The following is a 24,413-nucleotide window of genomic DNA, read 5'->3' on the forward strand; positions in this document are numbered from 1 at the left end:
TGCCACAGGGGTTAATCTTCAGTGTCAACTTGAGTGAATTTAAAGATTTGTTTATTTATTTTATGTGTATGTGTGTGCTAGATGTGTTTGTGTTTGTGTACTGTTTTCATGCAAGTGCCTATAAAGGTCACACAAAAGGGCTGGATCCCCTGGAACTGGAGCCATTGGATGTGGGTACTGGAAACTACCCAAGTCCTCTCCAAGAGCAGTAAGTAAGATTCTTAACTACTGAATCACCCCCACAGTTCCTTGACTAGATTTGGAATCACACAAAATTCTACATCTGAGCATGCCTTACATGGTATTTTCAGAGATGTTTGAATGAGATAGAAATACCACCCTAATGTGAGTAGTGCTATCCTATAGTTTAGGTTTCTGAATATCAGCATTCATCTGTTTTCTGAACAGAGCAGTGTGACCAGCTGCCTCACATTCCTACTGCTTTGTCTTTCTGATCACAACAGACTGTAATTCCTCAAAATGTGAGCCCAAATAAACCCTTGTTAAGTTGTTCTTATCAGGTATTTGGTCACAACAAGGAGAGAAGTAAGGAAACAGGTAGGTCAGGGCTGGGGCCTGTGTGGACTCTCAGCTCTGACCAGCTATTCTCCTTGCTATTTTATCAGCTTTGACATCTACAGGAAGGAAGTAGTTTCTATCTGAGAATGTGCAGATGTAAGAATGGCTCACTTTGGGTCAGTCATCTATGGGCATCATGTTCTGGGCTTTATGGATAGCCATAGAGGAAAGCCTTCACTCAGCATCCTCATAGATGGAATACAGCCCAGACTGCTACTCTGGCCCCAAGAATCCAGCAGCCCTTCCTTTTCCTCTGCTTCAGAGAATATCAGCTATCCTATTAAGCTTTCAGGCTTTCAGATGCCTGAATTTCCCATTTTGGGAAATATGTTTTCTAAGACAGATTGCACACATCAAAGTACATTAAAAGGCTACTGATAGTTATCTGATACTTGCCAATGGTCACATTTTCCCCAGCCTTTTCCCTTCCTCCTGCTGGTGTATCAGAAAGCATGCATGCAGGGTTATAAAATGTTCCTTCTTTCTCAGAGACTTATAAGGAACCCTTAGTCTATTCTGTGAGATTTGTTCCTCTTCAGATCCGTGTCAGGGTGTCTAGAGCCCTGAGGCTTGACTTTCCCCAGAGCAACTAGTATACTGTGTGTCTATAACACTAGCAACTCTTCTAATAAATGTCTTTACTTCCTATGATCCATCTTAATGTCTCCCTTGAGTGCTATATCTGTCACCTTTCACTCAATGTAAGGAATGTCTTTCTAAGCACGGGCCTGGAGCTTCCCTGACTGCGTACTCATATGTGGACTTCAGCATTCATCTCTGAACCCTCTCTCCTTCTGTTCCTCCCACCCTCTGTTTCCTTTCATTAAAATTTAAGAAAGAACTTAATTAAGCCTTTTTCCAAACAAGTGCATAAAATCAAAAATAATCTCAATCTAAAACAATGATTCCCTACTGCTTTATTCATTATGCTTTAAAGATAATACATTTGGTGTTACCTTGGTAGTTCTGTGGAGGTTAAAAAACTCACAAAAATTTTTCTCAGAAACACGTGAAAAGGCAGCTCGTACAATTTCTGGTTGGAGAGAGAAAAAACATTTTAATGTGTTTAAGGGTAACCTGTGCTCACCCTATGTAGATACAAAACCAGGGCAGAGGTGAGGGATGTGTCTGCTCTCCTGCTCTTGCCCTTCTTTCTCTTCTCTTTGCCCAATGAAGAGAGGAGTACACCCAGATTTCCAGAGATAATATACTTTCAGGAGAAGGGTGACATCATCTTACATGAAGTACTCTGGTTGTGCTTCCTATAGGATTGTGCTAAGAACCTAGGAAGTTACATGATTCTGTCTTTTGACAGCAAATCTGCCCATAGGCTCAGAATAGGTTAGATGCCTGAACACCACAGTAGTATCTGGGACCACAGAACACCTGCCACTGGCCCAGAACCCAGGCTGACAGACAGCTCTGAGGTGCAGCACTGCCTTTGTTCCCATCCCAGAATTAAAAATGGGTAAGAGCAACGGAAACATTCTTTAGTGAGACCCTGTGCAGTGCTCACCAGTGACCTTGTGCAGCATTTCTATAGCTGGTTCTTCCAGGATTTTGATTTGTCTTCTTATGATGTTCTCAAATGTTTTGTAATTCACAAACCCTGGCAGTTCTCGACCACGATACTGCTTTTCAAATATCCAGACTTCTTTATATAAAACATCATAACCTACAATAGGAGGAAACAGCTACGTGTTTATAAAACTGTATTTCACATTTTTCTAAACAACACATTCTGATATTTCTGAATTTACCAAAATAAAGTGAAGCAAACAAATGTCTGCACATTGAAAAATATTTAAGATGGCTGGAGAGATGAATCAGGAATTAAGAACACTGACTGTTCTTCCAGAGGTCCTGAGTTCAATTTTAAGCAACCACATGGTGGCTCATGACCCTCTGTAATATAATTTGATGCCCTCTTCTGGTATGTTTGAAGAGAGCGACACTGTTCACATATACATAAAGTTAACAAATAAATCTTTAAAATGAAAAGGGAAAGGAAAATGAAAAATATTCAGGGTTATGAGAAAAATGCATTCTCAAGTGTACTCAGTTAAGGCAAAAGGCAAGATCAGAGCTGGAGATCATGGCAGAATCCAACAGGTGAAAACCAGAGAAAAATACAGCCTCAAAAAGACCTGATCATGTGGATTTATGAATCCTACTGGATTTTGACCAAAGAAGAAGGGTCAGTGCACATGGCTCAAGAGGCCCTGTGAACCCTAGACAGCATCATGAGCTGGGTGGGAGGAGAGGAACCCTTCAGCAAGGGATAACAGCAAATAGGCATTTGTTGTCCCCAGTGTGACTTGATCCTCTGTTCATGACACAAAACAATTAGTCTCTCTGGAAGTAGGCAGCAGACTCAAATGGCACTAATTTAGTCTGCGATACTGGGTACTTTTTTGTTTGTTTGTTTGTTTCCATTTGTTGTTGTGTTTGCTTTATTTTTTAAATCATTTTATATATAAGTGAGTTTTGTCTGTATGCATGTCTGTGCACAGAGTGCATACAATGCCTCCACAGGACAGAATAGAGATCTCCTGGGATTGGAGTTACAGGTGGTTGTGTGAGTCACCATGTAGGTGCTGAAGATCAAACCTAAATCCTCTGGAAGAATACCCAGTGCACCTAACCACTGAGCCATAGCTCCAGCCTGCAAAGAATATTTTTTAATTAAAAGAAAGCTTACCCAATTAAATAAGACATAAAGTACATCCGGACTTGTAAGTCAAGCTCTATAGTCTTACCCTTGGTTCTGGGAAGTTTCTGTCCCCTCTGGAACCACTATTCTCACCAGTATTGGTACCTCACCTAATTCTGTCTCCAACTCTGCATCCTGTGCTCTGACTCTGTCTACACCATATGCATATTCTGAGTGTATTTGAAATGGAATTACAGGACACGGGCTCCTGTGACTGGTGGTTTTCACTCAGTATCTTTCCCACAAGGCTCATCAGCCAAGTACCTTGAGAGTCTACTCCTTCCATGACTTTCTGTGGGTTAAAATACTCCACTGAGTGATGCTAAGAGCTGAATTTCCTTTTTCAAAACTCTTGTGCTGTGGTCCTAACCACCTAGCAGCTCAAGGTGGGACTATTTGCAGATGAGGCTTTTAAAAGTACTGACTAAAGAAGTATAATGGAGGCTATTAGGGTTGTCTCTAATCCACTGTGGCTCATGCCCTTATATGCATTGACAAGAATCCATAAATTCCTAGAGAAGGAGACTTATAAAGACCTAGGGAGAATATCAGGTTCAAGGCAAAAGAACTAGCACGTTGTCTGTTTCCTGAGAATTTTCAAAAAATCTCCCCACCCCACTTGCCCAGGGAGTGAAAGTGGGTAGCTTGTACTCCCTTCTCTGAGGGGTCACTACTGTATTCCACAGCAACTGTACCATTTCCCATCCCCATCAGTATACCAGGACTTTCTTTTTCCCTGCCTCTCCAACATTTGGTAGTGTCTGCCTTTCTACTTTCCTTAGGTCCTGGGACACAAATTCTTCTTGTGTTTTCATTTGTATCTTTGATGGCCTCTGGTCATAAGGATTTTAAGTGTTTTACTATTCATCTGTATATCTTCTCCTCAGAATGTCTTTTATAGTCCTTTGCCCATCTTCTAATTGGATCTTGTTCTTTTATCTTGGTGGTGTAAAGCTGCTTCATATTCTGTTCTTTATCATCCCTGTCCCCATCTATCAGATATAGTGGCAGATATGTCTCAATTTTCAGAAGGGGACAGTGGCTTTTCCCTGGAGTGAAGCCACACCACAGAGCCTACAGTGTTCAGCTTGGGCTGTCTGAGCTCAGTGGTGAGCATACCAGAAATGGTGGGCACAGTGGGGACATGGAACGTCTCAGCATTTCAATAACTATCTCAAAAGGCTCTCTACAAAGGCACATTGCTGCCCAACCTGACCACCTGCCACACCCTCTGCTAGGGACTAACTGATTCCACATGAGGCCTACAGGAGATAGAACCTTCCACTTTATATATCTGTCACTCATGCCAAGGGAAACTGTTTGTCTGAATCTCTGATTGGTTCAACCAATTCTATGTCTTTCTTCATCAAGCAACTTCAAGGAAAGCAAATTCCCTAGATTTCCTTTCAGTCATGACAGCACTGATGTATCATCAAAGAATAGATTCATAACACTTTTCCCCTGCTTCAGATTTTGAAGATATGAAGATGGAGAAGTGGGGTACTGCAGAGGTAGAGGGCTGCATGCATTTTTATTATTGTCTCATTGCCATAATGAAACACATTAAGTCACCTCAGACTGAAGGTCCTGCACAGGCAGCAGTTACCTCCAAGATTAAAACTTTCCATTTGGGAGGAAGGCTCCTAAGGCAGAAAATGTTAAAAAGGAGGCGGGGGAAAAAACAAACAAACAAACAAACAAAAAAAAACAAAAAGAAAAACAGGATGTTCCAAAGGGAAGAACCTGACTACAACCTATTGGGAAGTTCCTTAAACTTAGGAAGTAAACAACTGAGTGGTTTTATAAAGTTCCTGATACTGATAAGATTCACTAACTCCCCTCCTACTTGGGACTATGGAGAGTCACTCTCAGATAATTTGGGCTACTTGGCAGAAGAATAGATAAGTCAAGCTTCCTGGCAGAGGCTCAGAACAATTGAACTACATAGACAGGACACTTCCCTGAAGGCTGTACAGTATGCGTTACATTTCATGGGCATTCACTCATGTTTGGGAGGGCTTTGAAAATATAAATGTCCCTGAGTCATTTCTGTGCCTGTGATCACCCATATTCCTGTAAGTAACCCCTACCCACCCCAATCTCTTTGGTTCACCAAGTTAGACTTTAGTAGTATCAGTATTTTGGTCTGTTGACAGGTCCTTTCTGAGCCAACTTAATAAGTAGAACTTCATTTCTAGTGTTCTAGAAGTGACTAGGACATGACAGCCCCATCCTTACAGAGGAGACTCATGTCCTCAGATCAGGGGACAGAGGAAGCTGATTCTCATCTTCCTCAAACAAGAACTAGGATAGATCAACGTGGAAGGAGAGAAGACCTCACTAGACACCTCATCTTCTGGTGCCTTAAACTAGGACTTCCTAGCACCCAGAACTTTGAATGATGAACTTCTAGTGCCTATAACAATGGAGTGTAAGATTGTTAAGGATAGCAACACAGATTGAACAAGATACTCACCTTTTTGGAAATTCTTTTCAATCTCCTTACTCCACAACAAGAATTCTCTACGGATCATGTTGAACAGACGACATTCTCCTTCCCCCACATTCTCTTCCCCTTGCACTATAGCAGTGATGTCCTGGTTAAAAGCATTGATTTTCTGTTAAGGAGAAAAACATCAATATAAGCAGAGATCTTTCAAGCAAGGGATAAGGTAGTGAAAGGACATGTGTGCCCTGAAGGCAGGAGGATCACCTCATACTCATGGGTGGGCCCAACAGAATAGTATAGAGAAGAGTCTTTTACAGAAAGAAATCTTTGAGATACTCAGGGAGAACTCTCCTCTCAGTGTGGATGAAATAAAGATACCACACAGCTCCACCCAAGGACTCAACCATGGTCTCCATCCTGACTCCCTTTTAACACTAAATTGGAAGGATGTATTTCCATCAGCTTTGGCCTGAGATCTGAAGATTACCAGACAGATTCTTGTGGAGAGAATGATGTAGTCACTATGTCTAAAAACATAAACAATGCTCACTTCGATCAGGAAGAAAGATTTTTCATTGTCATCTTCTGGTATATCTGCACCGTACTTCTGCAGTTCCTCACTTGTATTCTGGTGACTTTCCTGTATTTGTTTTTCTAACAAAGGAAGAGATTTCTGAAATGGAAAAAGGTGAAGTAGCATAGATACTTAGACTAGAATACAAAGGTGGCTTCAAACCTACACTACACAGTCATCATGACACATGGACAACATTCTAAAGTCCTGAGACATTTTTCCTGATGCAGAGCAGTAGTTGAGAAACATCTCTTCCCACCCAGGTTTGCCTACACCTCCATATGGTACATAATCCTGTCCACTGCACATGGTTAGTTACTTAAAGAGCCACACAGGGTTTCCTCCTTCTGTATCAGAGACATAAAATCTTTGTAAGAAAATGTGACAGAGAACCTTCTAGTAGCTTCTAAAACACGGGAAGTTGGAACAACAAGACCCCTAAACTCTTCTGTTGTTTTCAACAGGTCAACAGGTGCCAAGAACTCTTGTTTCTAAACAGGATCTCTAAAGCTTACACAGATGTGCGAGATGAGCTCCGTGGTCAATCTCTCTGCCAGGCAGGGCACTGTGGCCTTCCCATCCTCCAGAAGAACTCTGAGGAAAGAGGAGGGTGGGTTACATCAGACCTGTCCAGTAGCAAGTCTGCAGTCTGCTGTGGGTAGTCAGAACAGTTTGGGTACTATTAGTGAATGGTATACCTAGTCAGAGGTGGGTTTGTGGAATGATGCAGGGGAATCAGCTTGGAGAATTCTACAGTGGGCTGCAATGATCCCTCTGGGTTCATGTAATAATCAGAGTAAAATTTGCTTTCCACAAAACACATGTACACAGCTACAGATATGTTATCATAGCACACATATTCCTGTCCATATGTGATACACATGAACACACGCACACAAGTATACAAAAAATTCTTCCATGTGTGGTAAGTGAGTAAACACACACATTCCATGTGTTGGAGTAACCTATCCCCACAGATATTTTATCAACTGACTATGAAGGTGTGTTCCTGTATCTCAGTTGTTAATTGCTGAGCTGGCAGCAACAGGTGCTGGCAGGGTATATGGTATTGTCATTTCTATAACCCACAATACCTACTTCCTAAATGTAAACATTTGCCACCTTCTCATCTATCAAAAAAAGTGATCATCTGAGATTATTATGTTCAGAAAGCAATTTGCCATTAGTGTGGGTGGAGGGGAGGTTAAGTAGCTCTCACTCTGGTCAGCTGCAGATATAGAGCACAGTTCTGCCTTCTGCTGATTGTCTTAGAGTAAGCTGTAGAAGCTCTCCCACTATGCTAATAACTTTTTTGTATGAGAAAGGAGTGTGGTTCTTGATGAATAAAGAGATGAAGGCTAGAACTGAAGCAGAGGAAGAACAGTAGCAGTACTGAAATACAGCAGAGAGAGCCATGTGATAGACACACAGTGGCAGGAAAGACAGGTAGATTCTGGATGGCTAGCTGAGGGTCTGGCCCAGAAAATAGGCTAACAGCTTGTAATGTATAGTGTTTTATACTATACATATATACAACATATTATTAGTATACATACCCTTTATAGAGGCTACACATATGGGTATATGCATGCACACTCACATGCATAATACACAGAAATATGCACAATACATATATATCCAGATCTTTATACAAATTCACTGACATGTATTTACATATGTGTGATGAACAAGTAAAGTAGCTCCCTACTCACCCTGTATTTATTCCATAAGCTCTTAAAGCAATGAAGCTACAGTATACTTATGCTGCCAAATTCTGTGTTCACACAGTACACTGCTATACGTAGGATATAAGGTATAGGAGGTTAGAACTCTTTCCACCTGTGACAGCTTACTCTTATTAGGGATCCAATTTCTATACTGTTAAATTTATTTAAACAAACAAAAAAATAACAATCATACTATGGTAGAATAGAAATGGAGTTGAATGAAAACTTTAGTTTAGTTTTTTTTTTTTTTTTTTTTATTTTGAACCAGGGTCTCTCTCTGTAGTCTTGGCTGTCCTAGAACTCACTATGTAGAATAGGCTTGTCTCTAGCTTCTAGAGATTCATCCACCTGTCTTTGCCTCCCAAGTGCTGGGATTAAAGGCATGGACACAATCAAAATGTTTAAAGCCAAGAAAACGTGGAAAGATGTATTCCAAGTTTGGAAAGAATGTGAATGTCAATCCAGACTATTATACCCAGCAAAGTTATCTATTAAAATTGAGGGAGAAGAGAGCGGAGCCTGGCCCATCTGCCACCCGGAACAGCGGCTTGTAGAGGCTGAGAAACTGGTGAGTGGGAGACCTAGGCTGCAGGGGATCAGAGAGATCTCTGCGGAGTGCACACGGAAAGTGAACACCTACGTTGCCCTGCCCTGCCCTGCCTTGTCGGATCCAGCAACTGGGAACAGAAAATTAGAACTTCTGTTCCCACTCGGAGGCGACTTCAGGACGCAGAGCGGAGCCTGGCCCATCTGCCACCCGGAACGGCGGCTCATAGAGGCTGAGAAACTGATCCAGCAATTGGGAACAGAAAATTAGAACTTCTGGTTCCACCTGGAGGCGACTTCAGGATGCAGAGCGGAGCCCAGCCCATCTGCTACCCGGAACAGCAGCTCGTAAAGGCTGAACAACTGGTGAGTGGGAGACCTAGGCTGCAGGGGAGCAGAGAGATCTCTGCGGAGTGCACACGGAAAGTGCACACCTGCGTTGCCCTGCCCTGCCTTGCCGGATCCAGCAACTGGGAACAGAAAATTAAAACTTCTGGTTCCACCCGGAGGCGACTTCAGGATGCAGAGCGGAGCCCAGCCCATCTTCTACCCGGAACAGCAGCTTGTAAAGGCTGAACAACTGGTGAGTGGGAGACCTAGGCTGCAGGGGAGCAGAGAGATCTCTGCGGAGTGCACACGGAAAGTGCACACCTGCGTTGCCCTGCCCTGCCTTGCCGGATCCAGCAATTGGGAACAGAAAATTAGAACTTCTGGTTCCACCCAGAGGCGACTTCAGGATGCAGAGCGGAGCCCAGCCCATCTTCTACCCGGAACAGCAGCTTGTAAAGGCTGAACAACTGGTGAGTGGGAGACCTAGGCTGCAGGGGAGCAGAGAGATCTCTGCGGAGTGCAAACGGAAAGAGCACCCCCTGCCTTGCCCTGCCCTGCCGTGCCTGATCCAGCAACAAGAAACAGAACGTTGGAACTTCTGTTCACACACAACGACTCTGAGGCATAAAACAGGGCTCTGCCCATCTGACACCTGGACCAGTGGAGAACCAGGGACACAGACCAGATACAAGGGAAATCAAGAACATATCACTGACAACAAAATGGCAAGAGGAAAGAGAAAGAGTATATCCCAAGGAAACCAAGACAATCTAGCAACACCAGAACCCAGCTCTCCCATAACAGCAAACATCGGAATTCCAAACACTCCAGAAAAAGAAGACACGGACCTGAAATCATACCTCAAGATGCTGATAGAGATACTTAAACAAGAAAGGGAGGAAAAGCAAAAAGACTCAGAAGCTTTTAAAGAAGAAACAAGAAAAACACTCAAAGAACTCAAAGAACTAGAGGAAAACAGAACCAAAGAAATAAAGGAATGGAAGAGGGAAATTAAAACAGAAATTGACACAATAAAGAAAACGCTAAAAGAGATAACCCTAGAGTCAGAACACCAAAAAAAAAAAAATAATAAATAAATAAATAAATAAATAAATAAATAAATAAATAAAAAGAAAAGCAAGCATTTCCAATAGATTACAAGAGATCGAAGAGAGAATCTCGGGGGCAGAAGACAACATTGCAAACATAGACAAAACAGTCAGAGAAGATGCAAAAAACAAAAAGCTCCTAACCCAAAATGTCCAGGAAATCCAAGACAAAATGAGAAGACCGAACCTAAGGATAATAGGAATAGAAGAGGGAGAAGAGTATCAACTAAGAGGCACAGTAAATATCTTCAACAAAATCATAGAAGAAAACTTCCCTACCCTCAAGAATGAGATGACCACGAGCATAAAAGAAGCCGTCAGAACTCCAAATAGGTTGGACCAGAAAAGAAATACCTCCCGACACATAATAGTAAAAACATCAAGTGCCCAAAGCAAAGAAAGAATACTAAAAGCAGTAAGGGAAAAAGGTCAGGTAACATATAAAGGCAGACCAATCAGACTCACACCCGATTTCTCAACAGAGACTATGAAAGCTAGAAGAGCCTGGACAGACATCATGCACTCCTTAAGAGAGCACAAGTGCCAGCCCAAGCTGCTATACCCAGCAAAACTGTCAATCACCATCGATGGAGAGACGAAGATATTTCAAGACAAATCAAAATTCACGCAATATCTGGCCACAAACCCAGCACTACAACGAATTATAGGTGGAAAACCCAATACAATGAGGGAAAATACAGCCTAGTAAAAACAAGAAAACTCCTAAACAAAAAAACTAAAAGAAGAAAAAAACACAGACACAACTCAACCCAAAAAAGCAATAAAGGCAGGAAACAGAAACAACTATTCCTTGATATCTATTAACATAAATGGTCTCAACTCCCCAATAAAGAGACATAGACTATCAGACTGGATACATAAACAAAATCCAGCCTTTTGCTGCATACAGGAAACTCATCTCAGAGACAGAGAAAGACACTATCTCAGAGTAAAAGGGTGGGAAAAAAACTTCCAAGCAAACAGCTCCAAGAAGCAGGCTGGAGTGGCTATTCTAATATCGAATAAAGTAAATTTCCAACCAAAAGTTATCAAAAAAGATAAGGAAGGACACTTTTTACTCATTACCGGGGAAATCTGTCAGGAGGAACTCTCAATCCTTAACATATATGCTCCAAATAAAAAATCACCCACATTCATAAAAGAAACCCTACTAAAGCTCAAAAAATACATTTCACCCCACACAATAATAGTGGGAGACTTTAATACCCCACTCTCACCAATGGACAGATCAGGGAAACAGAAACTGAACAAGGACACTGCAAAACTAGCAGAGACTTTGAACCAACTAGAATTAATAGATATATACAGAACATACTATCCTAAAGTAAAAGAATACACCTTCTTCTCACCACCCCATGGCACCTTCTCAAAAATTGACTACATAATTGGACACAGACCGAGCCTCCATCGATATAAGAAGATTGAAATACTCCCATGCATCCTCTCAGATCACCATGATCTATGGCTGGTCTTTAACAACAACAAAGACAACAAAAAGCCCACATACACATGGAAACTAAACAACACTCTGTTAAAGGATAACAGGGTCAAAGAAGAAATAAAGAAAGAAATTAAGGATTTTCTAGAATTCAACGAAAACGAAAACACAACATACCAAAACCTATGGGATGCAATGAAAGCAGTATTGAGAGGAAAACTCATAGCCCTAAGTGCTTCCAAAAAGAAACTGAAGAGAGCTCACACCAGCAACCTGACAGCACAGCTAAAAGCCCTAGAACAAAAGGAAGCAGATATACCCAAAAAGAGTAGACGGCAAGAAATAAGCAAAATTAGGGCAGAAATAGATCAAATAGAAACAAAAAGAACCATTGAAAAAATCAACAAAACAAAGAGTTGGTTCTTTGAGAAAATCAACAAGATTGATAAACCCCTAGCCAGACTAACTAGAGGGAAAAGAGATAGTATCCAAATTAACAAAATCAGAAAGGAAAGTGGCGACATAACAACTGAAACTGAGGAAATTCAAGAAATCATCAGATCCTACTACAAAAACTTATACTCCACAAAATTGGAAAATCTGGAGGAAATGGACAAATTCCTAGACAGATACAAGATCCCAAAGTTAAACCAGGACCAAGTAAACCATCTAAATAGCCCTATAACACCTAAAGAAATAGAAGAAGTCATCAAAAGCCTCCCAACCAAAAGAAGCCCAGGTCCAGACAGGTTCAGTGCAAAATTTTATCAGACATTTATTGGGGATATAACACCAATACTCTTCAAACTATTCCAAAAGATAGAATCAGATGGAATATTACCCAACTTATTTTTTGAGGCTACAATAACCCTCGTACCTAAACCACACAAAGACCCTACAAGAAAAGAGAACTTCAGACCAATCTCACTTATGAACATTGATGCAAAAATACTCAACAAAATCCTTGCAAACCGAATCCAAGAACACATCAAAACGATCATTCATCATGACCAAGTAGGCTTCATCCCTGGGATGCAGGGATGGTTTAACATAAGGAAATCCATCAACATAATCCACCATATAAACAAACTCAAAGACCAAAATCACATGGTCATCTCACTAGACGCTGAGAAAGCATTTGACAAAATCCAACACCCCTTCATGTTAAAAGTCCTGGAAAGAACAGGAATCCAAGGCCCATACTTAAACATAATAAAAGCAATATACAGCAAACCAACAGCCAACATCAAACTTAATGGCGAGAAACTTGAAGCAATCCCACTAAAATCAGGGACTCGACAAGGCTGCCCGCTCTCCCCCTACCTATTCAACATAGTACTGGAAATCCTGGCTGGAGCAATTAGACAGCAAAAGGAGATCAAGGGGATACAAATCGAAAAGGAAGAGATAAAAACTTCACTCTTTGCCGATGACATGATAGTGTACTTGAGTGACCCCAAAAATTCCACCAGAGAACTCCTACAGCTGATAAACATGTTCAGCAAAGTGGCTGGATACAAAATTAACTCAAACAAATCAGTAGCCTTCCTATACTCAAAGGACAAACATGTGGAGAAAGAAATTAGGGAAAAGGTACCCTTCACAATCATCACAAAAACTATGAAATACCTTGGTGTGACTCTAACTAAGCAAGTGAAGGACCTGTATGACAAGAACTTCAAACCTCTAAAGAAAGAAATTGAGGAGGATCTCAGAAAATGGAAAGATCTCCCATGCTCATGGATTGGAAAAATCAACATCTTAAAAATGGCCATCCTACCAAAAGCAATCTACAGATTCAATGCAATCCCCATCAAAATTCCAACACAGTTCTTCATGGAATTGGAAAGATTAATGTGCAATTTCATATGGAATAACAAAAGACCTAGAATAGTGAAATCCATCCTCAACAACAAAAAAAAAAACATCTGCGGGAATCACTATCCCTGACCTCAAGCTATATTACAAGGCAATTGTGCTGAAAACTGCATGGTACTGGTACAGAAATAGGCATGTGGATCAATGGAATAGAATAGAAGATCCAGAAATGAGCCCTCATGTATATGGTCACCTGATTTTTGACAAAGGAGCCATAAACATTCAATGGAAAAAAAACAGCCTATTCAACAAATGGTGCTGGTCCAACTGGCACTCAGCATGCAAAAGAATGAAAATAGACCCTTTCTTATCTCCGTGTACAAAACTCAAGTGTAAGTGGATCAAAGATCTCCACATTAAACCAGATACACTGAAACTATTAGATGAGAAAGTACGGAAAACCTTAGAACACATAGGCACAGGAGAAAATTTCCTGAACAAAACACCAATGGCTCAAGCTCTAAGGTCAAAGATTAACAAATGGGACTTAATGAGATTGCAAAGTTTCTGTAAGGCTAAAGACATCGTCAAGAAAACAAAACGGCAACCAACAGAATGGGAAAAGATCTTTACCAACACCACATCAGATAGAGGCCTTATATCCAAGGTGTACAAGGAACTCAAAAAGCTAGACACCAGAGAATCAAATAACCCTATTAAAAAATGGGGTACAGAGCTAAACAAAACGTTTTCAGTTGAGGCACACCGAATGGCCGAGAAACATCTGAGGAAGTGCTCAACATCCTTAGCCATCAGGGAAATGCAAATCAAAACAACCCTGAGATTCCACCTCACACCAGTCAGATTGGCCAAGATCCAAAACTCAGATGACAGCAGATGCTGGCGAGGCTGCGGAGAAAGAGGAACACTTCTCCACTGTTGGTGGGGTTGCAAGCTAATACAACCACTCTGGAAATCTGTCTGGCGATACCTCAGAAAATTGGATATAGTACTACCTGAAGACCCAGCTATTCCACTTCTGGGCATATACCCCAGAGACACTTTAATACACAACAAAGATATATGCACCACAATGTTCATAGCGGCTCTATTTATAATAGCCAGAAGCTGGAAGGAACCCAGATGTCCTTCAGAAGATGAATGGATACAAAAATTGTGGTACATATACACAATGGAATACTACTCAGCCACCAGAAACAATGACTTAACCAAATTCTTAAGAAAATGGCTGCATCTAGAGAATATCATCCTGAGTGAGATAACCCAGTCACAAAAGAACAGACATAATATGCAGTCACTGATAGTGGGATGCTAACCCCAGAGGCTTGCACTCCCCCAGAAACAACTCACAGACTGTATGAAGTCCAAGAAATAAAGAAAACAAAACAAAACAAAAAAAATTTACAAAACAAGAAAACTTTAACTATTTCCATGTTACATTTTGTTTTACATGTACTTTAGCTCACTGTAACTATTAAGTTTTCAAGGCATACTATCAAACCTTGAAAAAAATCAAGTACTGACTAAAAATATATTCATATAGTTTTATGTAAAAATTATGTTAAAATCTGAAATAAAAGTACTGACAAAAATGTATAATTTTAAGCAAAAAAATGTTTAAAATCTGTACATTTATCTTTGTTTTGTAAAATAAAGTTGTTAAAAAAATTGAGGGAGAAATAAAAACTTCTATGATAAAAGCAGATTTAGTAGATTTATGACTGCTGATACAGATTTACAGAGTATTCTTAAAAAAATTCTGGGATCTGAACAGAAAAATAAACATACCCAAGAATATATGGGGAATAAATAGGCAATACCACAACTGTCTATCAAAAAAGGTCAAAGAACATCACAAAAGCAACAACAAAGACAGGCATGGTAGTGCACTTTGTGAGTCTGGCCTACATAGTTCATTCTAGGGCAGCCAGAACTGTATAGTGAGATCCTGTCTCAAACTGCCAAATAAAAAAACAAATAAGACAATGTCAATGACAGAAATTAACATACACCCATCAATAATAACTCTGAAAATTTAATCTGAGAACTCTAATAAAGGCAAACTAGTAGACTGAATCTGAATATAGAATCCATCTTTTTTGCTGCCACCAGAAAACACAGCTTACTATCAATGATAGACATAACCTCAGGGTAAAGGTAGAAAAGCTAATGGATCTAGGATACAAACAGTATACATTGTAATATCTAGTAAATCTAAAACTAGTGAATAGAAATAAGAATGCGCCGGGCATGGTGGTGCATACTTTTAGTTTCACCACTAGGGTTACAGAGGCATGAGGATCTCTATGCATTTGAGGCAGGCCTGGTCAGCCTGGTCAATAGAGTGAGTTCCGGGATAACCAGGGCTACACAGAGAAACCCTGTCTTGAAAAGTAAAACCCCCCAAAAAAAATGAAGGAGGAGGAACACAGAAGGAGAAACACTTTATACTTACCAAAGAAACAAAATACCAAAGGGACACTACAATCTTAAACATATAGCACTAAACACATGGCAACCTTACCTCAAAAAGGAGAGAGAGAGAGAGAGAGAGAGAGAGAGAGAGAGAGAGAGAGAGAGAGAGAGAGAGAGAGAGAGAGAGAGAGAGAGAGAAGAGAGACAAAGAAAAAAAAGTAATAAAAATCAAATGGACCTAACAGACATCTATAGAAAGTCTACTCAAACACTAAAGAATATATTCTTTTCTGTATTCCATGAATCTTTCTTTAAAATGTATCACCTATTAGAACACAAATAAATTCTCAACAAACACAGGACATTAAATAACATCCTTCATTCTATCTGACCACAATAGAATTAAGCTATGTATGAACAGCAATAAAAACTACAAATAATACACAAACTCAAGAACTCTAAACAACATACTACTGAATAATGATTATCATTAGAAAGAAATATGGAAATTTTTTAAATTTTCAATAATTTGCTGGGTGGTGGTAAGGCATTCCATTAATCCCAATACCTGAAAGCCAGAGACAGTCAGATCTCCCAGTTCAAGGTCAGGCTGGTCTACAGAGTTTCAGGACAGAGGATACACAGATAAACCCTGTCTTGAAAAATTAAGATGGATAGATGAATAGATAGTAGATGATAGAGGGAATAAATAAAAATAAACCCTAAGAATTGAGTGGTAATGAAAGCAACATATAAAAATCTATGATATACTGAAAGCAGTCTTGAGAGGAATGTTTACAAGTAAGTACATCAAAAATTTGAGATATAACAAAATAATAATGATGCACCTTAAAGGCTTGGAAAATTAAGAGTAAACAATATCCCCAAACAGTGAATTGGAAGATAAAATTAAAATTGGGGCTGAAATAGGTGAAATAAAATAGAAAAAATTCAATAAAGTGGTTCTTTGGAAAGATAAACAAGATTGACAAATCTTTGGCTAAATTGGACAGAGAGAGAGAGAGAGAGAGAGAGAGAGAGAGAGAAGAGAGATATTGCAATAGATTCAGTTGGAACGTAGCAACACATAAGAACACTCTTTAAAAATATAAATATTCCATGAAACTGAAAAGCCTAAAATCTTAGATGGGTAAAATCTTAGATGTATACAACATAATGAAATTAAAACAAATGGAAATAAACAGTTTAGACATATCCTTAACCAAGATGAAACTGCAGCAGTAATAAAAACTCTCTTAATTAAAAAAGGCCCAGTACCAGATGGATTCACTGAAAATTCTACCAGACCTTCAAGAAATTCACACCAATACTGTTCCAATTTTCCAAGAAATAGAAAATGAAGAACAGTTTTCAAACTCCTCTATGAAGCCAGTATTGATCCAAAACCAGATAAACACAAAACAAAAAAAAAAAAAAAGAAAAGAAAAAGAAAATTATATTCCACTCTCCTGGATAAAGAAATTATGCAAAAGTTCTCAAAAAAATTTTGGCTACCAAATTGAAACTCATACAAAACTATCATTCATCACAACAAAGTTGGTTTCATTTCAGAAAAATAAATGTTTAAATGTAAGTAAACCAATTCATATTATCCATCACACAATGAACTCAAAGACAAATCATGCAATCATCTCATTAGACACAGAATAAGGCTTTAACAAAAAGCTAATATCCTTTTTGTGAAAAAGTCATGGAGAAGTTTGGGATAGAGAAAGTTAGTCTCAAACTAACAAAGGCTATATATGAAAAACCTATAGCCAACATTTACACTGAATGAAAAAAATATCAAACAGTTCCCATTAAGATTAGGAAAGCCTTTTCATTTCAAAGAGAATGCTTGTGCAGTAGGAAGTTCCAAAGGACTTGTGGGATTTTAGGTCATCATCAGCAGGTGCATATAGACGCTCAGCTCTTATCACCTGTGTCTTTTGCTGCTCAGACTTTGCTCTAACATTGCAAGAAAAATGCTGACCTCTGCACTTGATGATCATGTAGCCCTTCTTCAGATGGTACACCAGATTCTGCACCACATCCACAACCTTGTCCTCAGCATATTAAGTATTTTCTGAAGATATTGATCAGTCAGCCTTGCCATCTTGTAGCTGAGTCTACCTTTATGACATATCAAAGGCACAGCCAGGATCTGGGTCTCCTACTTTTCCTTTGCTTTAGTTGTGACTCTGGTTCCTGTACCCTTTGACTGCGGCACTTTGGCAAGTCCCCTTCCCTATTTTACTACTTATTACTCATTAAAAATTGCTTTGTACATTTTTATCTCCTTCAGGAAAATTCTACAGTGGTTCCCAAGGTTCCATCATCATCATGATGTTGCACAAACACACCCCTCATGTCAGGTCTGCTCTTGATCAGCAATTTTCACTATATGGGACAGTATAGCAGAGGCACCTGAAATGAGGGTGTTCCTTGAAGAAGACTTGCTCATTCTGAAGAGCCTCAGCCAGGCTCAGCCGCTCCTGGATGTCCTGCTGACCTCTGCACTTGACAATCATGTAGCCCTTCTTCAGATGGTACACCAGATTCCTCACCACATCTACAACCTTGTCTTCAGTCCCTCTGTCCACCAGATCAGGCTTGGTCAAGATGCCTGAAAAACAGGCATTAGGATCAGAGGACACACACAGTTCCAACATAGCAGGAAGCTCAGCTCTCATAGACCACCAGGATCCCATTCTTAGCTGAGGCAGAGAAGACATATTAAAATACTCATGCAAAATAAAAACCCACCAAGAGACTTGTGCATCAGGGAGATGAGACAAAGGGTTCCATTTCTCTGGCCTCAGTGGGATCCTGAGCTTGGTCCATTGGATCCAGAAGATGTATCTCACTTGCACTTACACACCACTGTTATGTCCCACTTTCCTTACCTATGGTTCTATCCCCTTCAGGGTCCACCTCCTGAGCCATGCTCAGGGCCTCTGTGGTAGCAATGTCCACATTGCTGGGGACTACCACCAGGTTGATGGTCTCCTGTTTTTGGATGTATGTACTGATGAGTCTCTTGATCTGTAAGAAATGAGATGGTGACCTTAATTATAAAGACAGGATCAAGAGCAAAATGGTCCTGACCATGCACTTGCTTCAGGGTTTGGGCCCTGGCCTCAGTGGACTGCACCCAATGTTTCACTGTCTCCATCAAACATGAAAGTCATGGTAAAGCCTGGCCATCCAATCTTACTTCCATTCCCACACAATCTCTCTTATACATAGCCTTGGACATATCCCAGCACCCCTGCAGCCTTGTGTGTCAGAGTAGGGTCTAGAGTCTCACCTGGCGTCCTATGTCTGCAGGCTGGTTGCCTACAGCCACCCTGGTGATTCCAGGCAGGTCAATCAGAGTCAGGTCTGGGACATGTGGGGAGCTGACATCTAGGCTAATGAGTTTATCACTGATCCCCAGCCCTACCCCAGCAATGAAGTTCTGACCTGGAAAGAAAGAAAAAAATATCCTGGTCAAGCATAGTGGCGTAGAATAAAGAACTATAGGGTAGAAGGATCAGATAGAGGGGATTTTATTCCAGGGAATTCTCGGAAAGAATGCAATGGCTATGCAGTGACCCAACAGGATCTTAAACTGAAAAGTTGGGTTGGTCTTCAACTGATCATATTTTGAGCTTCTAGATACTTTAGGAGGTGGAACTATGCTAGAGGAAGTAGGTATTGGGGGCAGGTTCAAGTCTTATTTCCCTAGCATTCTGTTTCTTGTCTGATACCACTTGTCCTTATCACAATAATGTTTGTCCCAGGTTAATAGGAAAAGGTGACCATGGATGAAACTCTCTCAGTCCAGGATAGAATGTAAATCCTCTTATAACACATTCTGTAAGGTACTGTGCCACAGCCACAGAGAATGAATTCAGACCCTCTTCTGTGCAGGGGTCTGGGTGACAGCAGCTTTGATAGGAGCAAGGTCTTGACAGACAGTGAGAGGATAAGGGAGAAATAGGGCACTGACCTTTGTTGATGGCCTCTTCCACCTGTGAAGGATCAGAGAGCTCCACTTCAATGTCATCATAGGTGACTTTGCCTCTCCACTCTTCTCCCTGATTCAACTTCCTCAGTTTTAACACTAGAGGGCATCTGGTGACAATGCCTATAAGGTGAGATCCATGTTAATGCAGTGTTCTGAAGCACACACCAGTATGGAGCCTTTAGCTAGAGGTGCCCACACCTTCACACTTTCATCTACAGAAATGCTGGGAATGGAAACATCTGGCCTTGCTCTGATGCTTCCCATCCAGGGTGACCTCAGGCCTATATTCTGAGAACAAGAACCCAGGTCATGGCTATGTACTTGGGGTAAAAGCTAATAACTACCTCTAGCTGATAGCTAAGGAACCATTAGGAAGTCCTTCTAGTGTGGTACTCTCAGCTCCACAGGGACCTTGGTTGAAACTTTAACATAACTGACATGTCATACTAGCCTACACATGCTGGTCCCTGTGTCCCTTAGGCCAGTTCATCATGCCTTGTATCATGATCTCCTTCCAATTCCTGTCACATATGTCACATTTCACCTTAGTCCTGAACCACTGTCTCTTTGAGTGCCCAATACCTGCCTCAGCCATAGAGTTTAAAAGGCAACACTAACCTGGGCACCAGAATCTTCTCTGAAGGGAGTATTCACTCAAAGGAAGGGGTTGGGGAACTGACCCATTGAGTCAGAGCTCCTGCAAACTGCAGATTCTAAGTGACTCTCAAAATATGCAATGGGAGAGTATGATAGATTCAAAGGTGACTCCACACTCAGCACATGTGTTCAACCCCAAAACCTGGAGTGACTGTTGGATATAGAGCCTGAAAAGAGGGTCTAATGGAGCGCTTAGGAAGGTGCATGAGTGGAACCATAGTGACTGACACTGAACCTGGTGCCCTTGTGAGAGGAGGAAGGAGCTATAAGATGACAACACTAGGCAAAATGTTAGATCACCTTGACATTTATTCTGCTATGCCAACAAACTGGGAGGAGACCTGATCCTAACCTTAAAGTCCCAGGGACTGCAGCCTAGCAGAGTAATAGGAACTGAGCTCTCACCACTGCCTCTGGGGAGGGCCACTCCAGACAGTGCTTCCAGCACAGAGCTCTTTCCTGAACTCTGGTCCCCAATGACAGCAATGGCAGGCAGGGCCAGGTCTTGTTCCACACCAAGAGCACGCAAGGAGTCGATGAGGTCAATGCAGGGGCGCACCTTCTCCTCATACTGACTGCAGAGGTTGTTCACAGAATCCTAGATGGGGGAAAAATCAAGAGTGAGGTCATGCTCCACAGGAGATGTTCCAGCAAAACCAACGGAGTCCAGGACCAATATAGGTGTTGTTAGAATTCCCCAAACAGTGAGAAATAGGCAAAATATATTTGAGGAAATACCAAAATGTTGATTCTTCTGTCTTGATGATGAAAGAGACAAAATCCATGTTGCGCATTTCCCAAGCACCTAAAGAACAGCATGCTCCTGATTATGAGTATTGGATCTAAAAGTTGACTCTAGAGTCACCATCTCCAGGACACACACACACACACAGAGAGACAGAGAGAGAGAGAGAGAGAGAGAGAGAGAGAGAGAGAGAGAGAGAGAGAGAGAGAGAGGAGTCAGAGACAGGGACAGGGACAGGGACAGGGACAGGGACTGGGTGAGAGAGACATAGGTTTTCAAGGCAGAAGTAAAGCCATTCAGTTTTATAGGGTAATGGTAAAAACTGCTATACCTGCAACAAATATCTTTTTGGAAGCTACATGGAGGACTAGAAATAAAATCTTGATGGCTTAGAATTAGTATGTCTTTGGCCAGTAATACGGCCTTTCTCTTATAAAGTGCAAGAATCTAGGAGGGTTCTTAAAAATTATTTATTTAATTATCTACTTTTTAGAAGTGTTAACTAAATTGCAACTCGGTTAGAAAGGAAGATGAGAGAGTTTAGCTTAGTGGTAAGTGTTGGGTATGTCACTGAGCATTGTGCATAAATCTCTCCACCCCTATGGTAAAGCAATTAAGATAAACTATATAAATTATCTCATATACTTATATGATATATTTAATTATATAATTTATTATAGCACATATTTATACAATGTATTATATCATGGATCAGACACTACAAGAGGGGCTGACCTGTACCAGTTTCTCATGACTCCACCACCCTTTGATGACAGCTGAACATAAACAGCAGCAATACATTGTGGGGTTTCTGATGAATGGAAAAGGAAGATCATAACAGATAGGATGAAGGCCAATAGCAGAAAAACCTTTCTTATGCCACACAGAACCTTGTTATTGTTTCCTTCATAGATAGACATTTTGTGCTTGTTAAAGGTGAACACTACATAGTTACACACTAACATAGTGAACCACCAGCATAGGACATGGCATGCACTCCTAAATTATTGTTGTTTAACCCCAAAGGTGTAATAATGTAAGGAAAGTTAAGGGGAAGATCAAATGTTTCACATAAAAAATTAGAAATAACTGTTCTCATCTAGCAACAGCACATTAAATATAAATGGCTTACATTCTGCTCCAAGATGCAAAAGGACTCTAAAAGAGAGCTACGAAATGGAAGGATGGATGCCTCTGGTTCCAAGAAAGTAATAACATTGTAGCTGAGATGATGTGGTATTTCATAGAACAGAACATGGTATTAGTAAAACACAACATACAACCTTGAAAGTCACTACATGAAACTGACATAAATTAGATACAAAGGAAGTATCTAGGAAAGGACCAGCTTTTAACTAAGCTGTATTGGAATGTTTCACTATCTACACTTAAAAGAAAAGGCCTACATTGCTATATTACACCATAAAGCATACTAACCCACAAACCAGGGTGCCTGCATGGATCTGACCAGGGCTTCTTGTACATGTTACAGTTGTGTAGTTTGGTCTTCTTGTGAAACTCTTAACAATGTGAACAGGGGCTATCTCTGACTCTGGTGCCTGCTTTTGGGGCTCTTTCCACCTACTGGATTTCCACATCCAGCCTTAATAGTAGAGGAGGTGACTAGAATTACTGTAACATCATAGTCCATGGCTGGTTGATATCCATGGGAAGCCTGCCCTTTTCTGAAAAGAAATGGAGGAGGAGTGAACTGTAAAGTGGAAAGAATTGAAAGGAAAAAACTGCTGCAGCCAGGCTGTGAATTCATTAATTAGTTTAAAAATTGACTCATAATCTATCATGTACATAGGAAAAAAAAGACATAAAATATAGACATTCTTGAAAACAACAATAACAAAATCTACAAAAGCAGGTTTGGTCCTCGTTTCTTAGAAATGGTCCAAAAGGCAGGAGGCAGATAAGAACTCATAGAGTCATCAGAGCAACCTGGTCTCAAAAAAAAAAAAAAAAAAAAAAAAAAGGCATCAGCTGGGGGCAAATGTTTGCAAAGTATATCTTTGACAAAGGATTAATCCTCGGTTCCAACTTAACACAGACAACACTGACATGAACCTCCTAGCCGTCTGTGGTCCAACCCCACTGAATATACTCTTGATAGCTTCTGGGTGACTGGGTCTGAGACCGTACTATGCCCATGGTACACAGCAGTGAGTTGGAGTCCTGGTAACAATTTCTTTTCATCCCTTCAGAACAGTGGATAAAATAGAGCAATAAGCTGAGGCACAGGTGCCCCATGCCCATGTGAGGGAAACTACCATTGCCAGAGCCAGAAACCTCCATCCATATCTAATCTCTCCCATCACTTACCCTCCAGCAGGTCTCTCAGCAACCATAGCCTTCCTTTTCAGTATCTTTTGCCTGCCTCTTCCTAAGCTACTCCCTATGCTGAAGCATTGCTAAGGCTTTCTGCAGGCACACAGCCAATTCCTTTGCAAGTTTATAGACTATTGGACTTTCCCTCACATGAGGGAAGAATACAGGATCATGGGATGAAGATAGGACTAGACAATATATGTGAGCAAAAGTGATGAGAGAGACCTTCCACTGCAAAGCCTTGGGGAAGCCATCATTCCTGCTGGGTGCAAACCTTCCAGTGAGGTTGCTTTAAGGCCACTCACATTGCTATTGTAAACCTTTACCCATTGCTCTGTGAGGAAGCCTAATAAATGCAGTTTCCCTGCTGAATGCTGGATGAACTGCACCTTGTTTTTTCTTTGAAACCTAAAAAGGAGGGACACATATAGTTGTCTCTCCTAGAGAAAAATTTTAGCAATAGTACCCTACACACCTGGCCTTGCTCCCAGTTCTGCAATACCAGGTCCTCTAGGGATTGCTTTACTACTGAAAAACAGCTATACTCCCAAGAGGTATAGGAGTCTCACTTGCAACTCTAACAGAACACACCTGTTAAAGCAAGTAGATCCAGCCCTAGGACTCTTACAAAGGCAGAGGAGGCTGTGCTGCTACCGTGAGCCTGAAAACATATCAGAAACTCAGTACCTATCTGCTGAGAGATTCTGCTAAGTAAACATAGATAGCTGCTCTCAAAGTATGTTAGATCTAAAACATTTACCAAAGTCCTCCTGGTAAAGGTTTGTCCCTTCTGGTTGTTCTTGGATGGTGGTGAGATTAGAATAATTGGGGGTACCTGGAATGGTACTAACCATAAGCAACATGGCTTTGAAATGAACACGAACCCTACCCCTTCCTCTACCTCTTTTCTTTCCCAGCCATTTAA

At 40.8% G+C, this 24,413-nt stretch overlaps 1 protein-coding gene across 2 annotated transcripts in view; it reads right to left on the minus strand.

The window, feature by feature from the left end:
• MX1 (MX dynamin like GTPase 1) overlaps positions 1-24,413 on the minus strand; it is a 29,791-nt gene that overhangs the window by 2,484 nt on the left and 2,894 nt on the right. For both annotated transcript variants that reach the window (XM_080919581.1, XM_080919582.1), the window contains exons 3-12: positions 20,815-21,007; positions 19,735-19,872; positions 19,051-19,205; positions 18,647-18,785; positions 18,168-18,366; positions 6,831-6,909; positions 6,292-6,414; positions 5,769-5,910; positions 2,096-2,254; positions 1,536-1,612 (exon numbers count right to left, since the gene is read on the minus strand). In XM_080919581.1, coding sequence (XP_080775707.1) covers positions 1,536-1,612; positions 2,096-2,254; positions 5,769-5,910; positions 6,292-6,414; positions 6,831-6,909; positions 18,168-18,366; positions 18,647-18,785; positions 19,051-19,205; positions 19,735-19,872; positions 20,815-21,007 — 1,404 coding nt within the window. The remainder of the gene's footprint in view (positions 1-1,535; positions 1,613-2,095; positions 2,255-5,768; positions 5,911-6,291; positions 6,415-6,830; positions 6,910-18,167; positions 18,367-18,646; positions 18,786-19,050; positions 19,206-19,734; positions 19,873-20,814; positions 21,008-24,413) is intronic.

Source organism: Micromys minutus (genome assembly GCF_963924665.1).
Source record: "Micromys minutus genome assembly, chromosome: 7".
Lineage (NCBI taxonomy): Eukaryota > Metazoa > Chordata > Mammalia > Rodentia > Muridae > Micromys > Micromys minutus.